Source organism: Pimephales promelas, chromosome 1 (genome assembly GCF_988280905.1).
Source record: "Pimephales promelas chromosome 1, fPimPro1.hap1.1, whole genome shotgun sequence".
NCBI classification, from domain to species: domain Eukaryota; kingdom Metazoa; phylum Chordata; class Actinopteri; order Cypriniformes; family Leuciscidae; genus Pimephales; species Pimephales promelas.
Window position 1 is genome coordinate 2,043,133 of NC_142769.1, and position 10,676 is coordinate 2,053,808.

General features: G+C 37.6%; 1 protein-coding gene across 2 annotated transcripts; it reads right to left on the reverse strand.

The window, feature by feature from the left end:
* Positions 1–782: 782 nt before the first annotated feature.
* On the reverse strand, positions 783–7,688 carry znf319a (zinc finger protein 319a). 2 transcript variants are annotated; one of them, XM_039691000.2, is made up of 2 exons: positions 7,363–7,688; positions 783–5,447 (listed from the first exon to the last, which is right to left on the reverse strand). In XM_039691000.2, exon 2 carries the CDS (start codon positions 5,195–5,197, stop codon positions 3,437–3,439), a length of 1,761 nt encoding a protein of 586 aa, XP_039546934.1. In that variant the 5' UTR covers positions 5,198–5,447; positions 7,363–7,688; the 3' UTR covers positions 783–3,436. The 2 variants fall into 2 exon arrangements, with proteins under 2 accessions (XP_039546934.1, XP_088990175.1); XM_089134049.1 differs by having other exon boundaries at positions 7,344–7,688.
* Between the last annotated feature and the right edge of the window lie 2,988 nt (positions 7,689–10,676).

Genomic DNA, 10,676 nt, shown 5'->3' on the forward strand with positions numbered 1-10,676 from the left:
GTTGATGTGTCGCTTTCATAGGTCGCTTTACATTCATGTTTACATTAAACAACAGAAACTGAATGTTCAAAATGTGGAATTCTAAACTTTGCTTTAACAATTATATTTTCGTTCTATAATTTGTTTATATTGTAAGCGACTTAATTTGTTTATGAGTGTTGTCAAAATGATTAATCGCAATTAATCACATCTACATATATATATTTAAATACACTATACACATCTATAGACATATACATACATATTACATATACACACATATATGTAAACAAACTTTTATGTTAGACGCAATTAATACCGAATAATCAATTTGACAGCACTAACACACCAAATACACCAGTTAAAGTATATACCTGTATGACGTACACAGTTGGATACCTTTTACGTTTCGGTTATATTTTGTTTCAGTAAAAAAAACATGAGTACCGTATATTAAAAATTAAGCTAAATTATTATTCCTACTAGGCCTATATTTTGCTAACTTTTAAATCAACGTTACATGGCCTGTAGTCATTTCACCATTTGCTTCACAAATAATTACAACGGGTTATCTATGTTTACAAACATTTAATGTGTAAATACCTTGTAGTTATGACATGCACCTTTGTGATAATTGGGAGGGAAACAACGCAATTATGGCATATTTACAACTCGAGTCTCTTCCTTATGTAGAAACACAGACGTTTAAAAGGACATACAGGAGGAGCTCGGTGGTGGAAAAACCTGAAAAATAAATTATTCGATTCAACATCAAGAATATTGCTTCACAAGCAACGACAACATTCAGTCTCTGCATTTAATGCACATGAAAATAAGAGTAACAGAACAAACAATACTGACAGATAAGCCATTAACGTAAATAAGGCTTGAGGCATCGGAAGGGGAAAAAAAATCAATGTTTGCAATGTTTACATTCAAGCTGTTAGAATACAATGTATCATTATCAATATAAATTTAATTACTATTTAGACACTGCATCGTAGGAGGTTTTTACTACTTAATACTGTGTTGGATACGTGTTACCTTTATTTGTACGCATCAAATGATTCAGTTATAAAAGCTGCTGATTGGCTGCATTGTGATATTGCGTCCAAATTGGCATTTTCTTTGCGGTTTAATAACTAAAAAACCCAAACAGGTTCTATCGTCAACTGATCCAATTAGGTAAGCAGAAAAGAAAATGCTAACTAATTTATGGCATATTGTTTCTAAAGCAGAAAGCAAACAAAGAATCCGTGGCAGAGAAACTGTACAAGTTGTCTGTGGCAAAAGAATAATCACTAAAACAAAAACAACAACGTATCCTCAAAAGAGGAACCAATCACACACACACACACACACACACCGTCTACAGTATGAAGAAACACAAACAGATACTAAATCCTAGCACTGTACTCGTGTCGTAGCGATACAAAACATCCATGTATATATATATGTATATATATATAACTTTACAAATTCTACAGCATTGTTTAGCTAGCGCAACACGATATGTTTGCAATCCGCAAACAAAAATACTTCATTGTTTTTCTCAGTTGCCAGGCAGTTAATAAGTAACTGTAAATCTTTGTGCTACTGTAAATGTAACTGCTTGCAAACATATTAGAGATGATTTGAAATGCACAAGAGAAAAAGAATGGCTAATATGTTTTTTTTTTTGTTTGTTTGTTTTGTTAGCATGACAGATTACAACAAACTGTATAAATTATTTAGGCTAATCATGCATACATATACCCTGTTACATCATGGGTTAGGTGATGGGAGTTAAACATTACAAATACATACAATCACTACTGTATATTATCCAGATGGCCACACAGTGTTCAAGTTCATGGAAGCATGATATGGAGAGCACTGGAAGAAAGGCATGTTAATTTGAAAGTTACAAGGCCAAATAATTCAAAAGAAACAGAAACCATGAAACATCTAGTTGTGGTCATTCGCATGGCGTACCAATTGAAGTCATTTTGGAAAAGCAGGTCAATGCCATTCTCCATTTGTATTACTAGATACACTGGATTTTAGATACGAAGCAGAACTCAAAAGACATAATTTCTCTGTTAGAAACACCAGTCTTAAGTATAATGAGTTGCACATGAGACAAAATTGTTCGTTTTTTACAAGCTTATTTAGGAGTTGCGCCCATTCACGACGTGTTCGCTTCTGTTCGTCAGAGCGGCCGGGACATGAGGCAAAGTCTTGTAGAGTTGATGCGATGTTGCCAATCTCTAACACAGAGGTACATGAACACTTTAAAGGGTTAGTTCGCCCAAAAAAATAAAATTAGCCCTTGATTTACTCGCCCTCAAGTCATCTTAGGTGTATATGACATTCTTCAGACGAATACAATCAGAGTTATATTAATAAATGTCCTGGCTCTTCCAAGCTTTATAATTCGGTTTTGAAGTCCATAAAAGGGCATTTATCCATCATAAAAGTGCATCTATCCATCATAAAAGTGCATTTATCCATCATAAAAGTGCATTTATCCATCATAAAAGTGCATCTATCCACCATAAAAGTGCATCTATCCATGATAAAAGTGCACTTTAATGATGGATTGATGCAATATTATCATGGATAGATGTAATTTTATCATGGATGGATGCACTTTTATGATGGATAAATGCACTTTTATCATGGATGGATGCACTTTTATGATGGATAGATGCACTTTTATGATGGATAGATGCACTTTTATCATGGACAGATGCACTTTTATGATGGATAGATGCACTTTTATAATGGACAGATGCACTTTTATAATGGACAGATGCACTTTTATCATGGACAGATGCACTTTTATCATGGATAGATGCACTTTTACCACAGACAGATGCACTTTTATTATGGATAGATGCACTTTTATCATGGATAGGTGCACTTTTATCATGGATAGGTGCACTTTTATCATGGATAGGTGCACTTTTATCATGGATGGATGCACTTTAATGATGATTGGTGCTCTTTTATGATGGATAGATGCACTTTTATGATGGATGGATGCACTTTAATCATGGATATATGCACTTTTATGATGGATGGATGCACTTTAATCATGGATATGTGCACTTTTATGATGGATGGATGCACTTTAATCATGGATATATGCACTTTTATGATGGATGGATGCACTTTTATCATAGATAGATGCACTTTTCTCATTGATAGGTGCACTTTTATGGACTTCAAAACAAAAACGGCCATTCACTGCCATTATAAAGCTTGGAAGAGCCAGAACATTTATTAATATAACTCTGATTATATTCGTCCGTTAGAAGAAGGTCATCTAGGATGGCTTGAGGGCGAGTAAATCAAGGGCTAATTTAGTCACTTTTGGGTGAACTAACTAACACTTTAACAAGTACTGCAATGGGATACGTAAAACGTACAATATTCATGTAAGAAATATCGCTATTACGTGTATTTTTGCTCACTACTCTATGCACGACGACGCTGGATAACCTCCTCCTTCCGCAGTGTGTTGAACCGTGTGTTCCTGAAGGGCGCCAAGCTCCCCGAAACACTCTCCGCACCAAACACACTTGAACTGGGCTTCCCGCGAGTGAACGATGCCATGCTTGGCCAAGTGTTCGCGCTGTTTAAAGCCTTTGTCGCACGTGGGACACTTGAAGGGTTTCTCTCCGGTGTGGACTCTCCGATGTCTCTGCAACTCGGACGAGTATTTGAAGCGCCTCTCGCAGTCGGCGCACTTCATGGGTTTCTCGCGAGCCGGGTCGCATCGGTGCTGCACGAAATCAGACGAGGATTGGAAGCGTCTGCCGCAGAGCGAACACTTGAGCGGCTTCTCGGTGCAGTGCGAGTTCTGGTGGCGTTGCAACGTCGAGGACTTTTTGTAGCCCTTCCCGCACACGTCGCACTTGTAGGGCTTCTCCGCGGCGTTGGACCCGGAGTTGGACTCGGTGCACTTGTGCCTCAGGAGCTCTCCAGATTGTCTGAAGCCCTTTTGGCAAGCCGCGCATTTAAACAGGCTCTCGATCCCGTGGACGTGCTGGTGATACAGCAAATGGGAGGGCTGAAGGAAACCCTTGTCGCACTGGTTGCACTTGAAAGGCCGATCGGCGGGGTTTTTATGCGTGCGACGGTGGCGCACAAGCGCGTACTGTTGTTTGAAGCTCATCTGGCACTCTTCGCACTGGAAAGGCCGCTCTTCCGAGTGCGTGCGCTCGTGTTGCCGAAGATCCGACGGGCGTTTGAAGCTTTTCCCGCACGCGGTGCATCGAAACGGACGCTCTCCGACCGGCTGGCACTGGTGGTGCAACAGCTCGGATGACTCCTTGAAATGAAGCTCGCATAGGTTGCACTTGAAAAGATGCTCGCCGGAGTGAGCGTACATGTGGCGTACGAGATGCTGCCTGTGCTTGAAGGTCTTCTCGCAAACGGCGCATTTGTAAGGGCGGTCGGCGCTGTGGGTGCGCTGGTGATGCGCCAGGTGAGAAGCCTGACTGAACGTCTTATCGCAGGTGTCGCACTTGTAGGGTTTCTCCCCCGTGTGCACTCGTTCGTGACGCGAGAGTTCGGAGAGATGGCGAAACGCCTTATTGCACACGGAGCACTTGTAAGGACGATCCGAGTCTTGAAAGGCCGTCGTGGACGAGGAACCCATGGCCGCTGCGTCGCTGGACGTCTCCGCGGTCGAAGGTTGCTGAGGGTTCGCGGACGAGGAATCCGGCCGGTACGTTTTCTCACAGATCGAGCACTTCATCGGATTGTTTCCAGTGCTGTGTTCGTTGTGATGTTGCGCCAGGGAAGTGAGAAGCGAGAATCCCATTTTGCACACGCCGCACACAAACGGCTTCTGCTCCACCTGGACGCACTGATGCTCGAGGAGATCCGTGGCTTGGTTGAAGATCTTCATGCACTGTGTGCATTGGAAAGAACGGTCCTGGTTAACCATGCATTGGTGCTCGTGAGGATTGGCCAGGTGGGAAATGTCATGGCCGCATGCTCCGCATTTGTGGCCCCCTTCGCTCCCCACCTGTAGCTGAGGTGGCGGATGCTGTTGCGCATGTTGGCCGTGTTGAGACTGTTGTAACGCGGGATCCGCTTGCAGGACTATCCCGTAAGCGGCCGTGCCCAATGCGTTCTCAGCCCCTTGTAGAAGAGGATGCCCGACGGGAGGAGCGGCCACTGCATGTTGCTGTTGCCATGCTTCGGTCATTCTTCCACTGTACATGTATGAATTCTGCGTTCAGGAATCAGCACTTGCACCAAAATGCACCAAAAACGTTCCAACGGGTGATGGTCAGTTCATTGGAAAAGTCATGTGTGACACTAAAATTAGTTGTGGGTGAACTTGTTCATCATTGTGGGACGGTTCGATAAGGTGGATTGTTTTTTTTTTTTTTTTAATTAAATACCAATCCGAGGGGAACGTCTGCAATTTTTTTTCTGGAAACTACACAGAATTGTCTCCATTTGCATACCTGTAGTGAGAGAAAAAAAAAAAAGAAAAGTGCGTCAGTACATAAATATTACTCAAGACTCGTGCATTTTTTTGGAAAAATTAATTTCCATGCATCGTCCAATTACTGGATTCGGGCTGTGAAACGATTAATTGTGATTAATCGCATCCAAAATAAAGGTTTGTGTTTACATAAAATATGTGTGTGGTTGGTGTGTATAATTATTTTGTATATATATATATATATATATATAAATACACACACATGCATGTATACATTTAAGAAATATTTGCATGTATATATTTATACAAAATTTATATTATACATAAATATTTGATATATTAAAATAACACATTTTTCTTTAATATATACATGTGTGCATTTATATATACAAAATAATTATACACACTACACACACATATATTATGTAAACACAAACTTTTATTTTGGATGCGATTAATCGCGATTAATCGTTTCACAGCCCTATACTGGATAAGAATTGTATAAATCATAACATGAGTTTTGAGTACGATCACATTGAATCGGTGGTTATCAAACAAGGTGAACTTGAAATAAAATCTTAAAATTGTTCCAAATCTGTGCGACTTTTTTTCCACAAAAAAAATAATAATACTATGGAAGTCAATGAGGCCCATAAACTTTTTGCTTTCTGACACACTTAATATATCTTCTTTTTGTGTTTAACAGAAGAAAGAAATTAAGGTTTGGAACAACATTAGGGTGAGTTAATGATTGTTATTTTTGGGTGAACTAACCCATTAAATTAGCTACAATCACATTCATTCATTTATTGCAAGGATGAAGAACAAAGCCTTTAAAATGCATAAACTCAGTTCAGTTGAATGAGAACATTTGCACTCTTTAATGCAGTTGAACTTAATGTACGAAGCAAACTTTGATGAAAAAAATTATAACAAGAAATCTTAACACTGAAATAGCTTGTGGTCGCATTCATTAGTATGTTAGTATGCTGTCAAATTTGATTAATCACATCTAAGAAAATTGTTTTTACTTATATTATGTGTGTATTTGTTATTATATTTATATACAATACATACACACACACACATATGCATCTATTTATTGACAGTAATTCAGTTAGTCAGTAATAAATCTATTTATTATTATCATTCTAAGATCATAAAATTATGAGCCAATTGCCACAAAAAGAAGAAAAAAAATTCTACACTGTCCATGCAGAAGACTCTTACTCAGTAATATTTGCCCTTACTAATATTTACTACACCAATCACATTTACAAGATATATCGAATAACACTGATGTGATCCAATCTGTATATGACTTCAAATAGAAAACCAGGATTCCCATTACAACATGCTCACACACTCTTAACAAGAAAAAATATATATATTGTTCAAAATGCATTATAATACTACACAAATAACCATGCCATGCAATACACACAATGTAAATATGAAGGTAAAATACACGAATTGTAAAGCCGACTGCCTGCTGGCCTTAAAAGAAAGAGAAAAAAAAATGGGAGAAATGCGGAATTCCCTTTGATGGTTTCAATTCTCCGTCCAGTGCAGAACATAAGCCATGTTTGGATATCAGACATCCATATGCAAAACCATATCGTTAAACCACCTCGCTTTTTTTATTCGCAGTTTGTGTTAAAGAAAACTTCAGCTAGCTTTTGCTCGATGCAGCCAGAGCTAGCCGGCGATGCTAATGCTCTCCTCTATCAATCTGACCTTCTGCAATCGCCACACTTACTGAGAATCACAAACAACACATGCAATGAAGACTTAATCTGCAAAAAATCAAAACGCGTCTGCAGATCTGCATGCAAATGATACGCAAAGCCCCATGCGAGTGTGTGTTTACCAGCACGCTAAACTAGCTATTGCGTTAAAAGAGGCTCAGCCGCACCTCGCGGGCTTTAACCTACTTTGCGTCGCGTTTTCCCCTTCGATGCCTTGTTATCCCGAAGATCCACACTTGTAATAAATATATGCAGGACGTTTTAAGGCTGGGAGGAAAAAATTCGGGCGCTTCCCTGCCAGCGGGATCATGCAGAAGGCCCAAATAAACGTGACGCATCGGACCTCTACGACCAGCCCCCCGATGAAGAGATGGGCGGAATCAACGCGATGGAAAATCACTGATTTTATACCAGCGAAACTGTCAAACAGCTCGTTCAACCCTGTAAAGTAGCCTTATAATAGTCAAAAATAACCAAATAGTGAAGTAAGTGTGTCTCCTCACAATGGCGTTGCAACGTGCATAGCCTATGGACTGGTTTAGAGTAGCCTAAATAGCATGTGCAATTTAGATATTGTGTATTCTGAAATACATATTTTATCTATCTATCTATCTATCTATCTATCTATCTATCTATCTATCTATCTATCTATCTATCTATCTATCTATCTATCTATCTATCTGTCTGTCTGTCTGTCTGTCTGTCTGTCTGTCTGTCTATCTATCTATCTATCTATCTATCTATCTATCTATCTATCTAGTCACAATATCGCAATACGAAAATGCAACAATATTTATCATGGATACACTGAAAAAAAATTGGAGTAGGATTTACTTGAAAAAAGCTAGGCAACTTTTTTCACTCAGAAAATGCTAGTTAATTTACAAAGATTTGCCAAGTAAAATCCTAAACATATCAGTAGCTTCAATTGGAAATCTTTAAGTTAAATTTACTTGAAATATATAATTAAGCAAAATTTACGGAAAATAAGTCATTTTAACTAGGCTAGTAAAAGGTTGATTAATATCGATAAAAAATAAATTTCCTTTGCATTACATTTCACTAAAACAATAATATTGAATTTTATTATTTAGCCTATAGTATGTGCTTTAATTAGGTCATCTAAATAATTTATATTACATCATTTCAGACGTTCAACATTGTGAATGCAAAGACCTTAATACTTGGTAGACAATACACAATGGCGGTAACATTTGATGGAACGTTTTTATGTTTGAATGTGTAATTTTGAGCTAAAGATTTACTCAAAATGGCAAGTTACTAATACTGACAACAAAAATCAATGATAAAACAATGTAAATACAGCTGGAAACCAGTGAAAATGAACCTCATTAATTATTCAAGGTCTAGTGCATGATGGGAACCCCAGTATCAGAAAAGTTGAGTAAAGTTGAGTAATTTGTACTTAATTTTATTGACACTTTAATTTCTACTCACTTGAATTAAGTACTGATATGGAATTTACTTAGTTTTTTAAATTTTTGAACTGAACTAACTTTTTTCTAACTAACTTTTTCATGTAAATTACATTGGTTTTTTTTACATTAGTATTTACTTCAACAAAAAATCCTTTTTTAATAAGTGATATTGTGGATAATTCACCCCAAATATAAATTACTGTGTGAGAAAAAAATCTAGTTTTCAGAGTTTTAGTGTCAGCACTATTAAACTACTATAATGTTGAATATAATGTACAATAATGCAATGGGGGAATATTTGGGGGTCCTGATAATGCCAAATTTCTTAAGTTACCAGTAAAAAGTGGCCGACATTAAACACATAGTCAGTGAAAGAGTGCAATCTATCTATCTAAAGTAACGTTCCTATCATATTTGCAAAAGGACATTCTCTAACATTCACATAAGTTATAACCAAAAAAAAAAGTGTTCAAAACATTTTTCTGAGAACATTCAGAAATAACGTTTTTAGCTTAACATTCGTAGAACAAATTTATGAATTTCAGTCCTTTAATTAAATTCAGTCAGTCCACTTGGTGACCATATTGTTAATTCCCCCGAGGAAGCTTCATCTTGAAGAGCGAAGGATTGAAATGTGGTGTTTTCGCATCAACTCAAATCATGTGCAAATTCAACATTATGAGTATTTTATCTTTATTAAACCTTCAGTGTACCAAAGAAAGACGCGCTTTAAACACAACCTTGTTTTCAACCGTCACAAACATGGGCCGACTTTCTATAATTTTCAAAGTTATGATGATTATTATAAGACAGCTGACTCGGACAAAAGGGAACATGGTTTGTGTAATGCCTGGTTCAGATTACACGATTTTAGCCCGATTTTGTCACGATCCGTGTGACGTAGGGTGTCGTGCGGATTCGTAAAGGATGGGCGTCTGGACACAAGATTCGATCATATCATCTCGTATTGTGTCATAGTGGGCGACAACCTACGTCGCGTCTGCGATGCTCACGACAAAAATACTAGCATGTTTAATTTTTTTAACGGTCGTCCACGACGGTTCCGTCACATGTATGAGGTTGACCAATAGGAGCACAGAAGCTTTTCCGTACACAACTTTCAAAAATGGCGAAACGAAAGAGAGACGATGGTACTAATTAAAAGTAAAAATATATAAGAAAACAATATTTTACCTCAAGTTCTCGTTGGAGGATTGACAGCACATATTGTCCTCTTTGAGCAATCCAGGAACGTGTCCATTGTCGGGTTTTCTTTCTTTTTTTGACTTTTTTCTAAACACAGGACAGCCAATACAACACTCACCGCTTCATCCATTGTTTGTTTACGTTCGTTTCCGGATGTCACTCGCTACTAGTTTCGCCTTTTCAATGACATCACGCGCGCCGAAGACGGCATGCGACGACTGGTCAGGAATGATCTGAAACAGTGACTATCATAGCAGACAAAAAAAATAAAAAAATAAATAAAAGTGTAATCTGAACTTTGCATAACATTAGCTACTCATTATTAGTGGTTTGATAATGCAATCCAGCCAAAGGATAATCAATAAACCGTTATGTGACCGAATTAATAGATAGCGATACATAAAACACTAAATACAAAAGACAATCCTGTATAATTCGCTCTTCCTCTTATTTTTCTGAATCAGTTTCTGGTTTAAACGTATATGGCTGAGTTAAACCAATATTGTCACTGTGTAGCGTTTACTACAGTAAAGCTGAGCGATGTGAGTGAGTGGAGGCGGGGCTAATTTGCATATTCAAAGAAAGGGTGTCGAGTTACATTCAAGCTAATTTAAAGTAATTTTTCTTTGTATTTATTTTTAAATATGTTACGTAGCTCATCTCCTCATATAATGTCTTTTTGGTGGGATCGGCATATATCACTGTAAAAAATATTGTTTGTTTAACTTAAAAAATGAAATAACCTGGTTGCCTTAAAATTTTAAGTTCATTGAACTGAAAAAAAAAGAGTTAATACAACGAAGGAGATTGATTTAAGCATCAGAAACTCAAAATATTATGTTATCTGTTGATTTG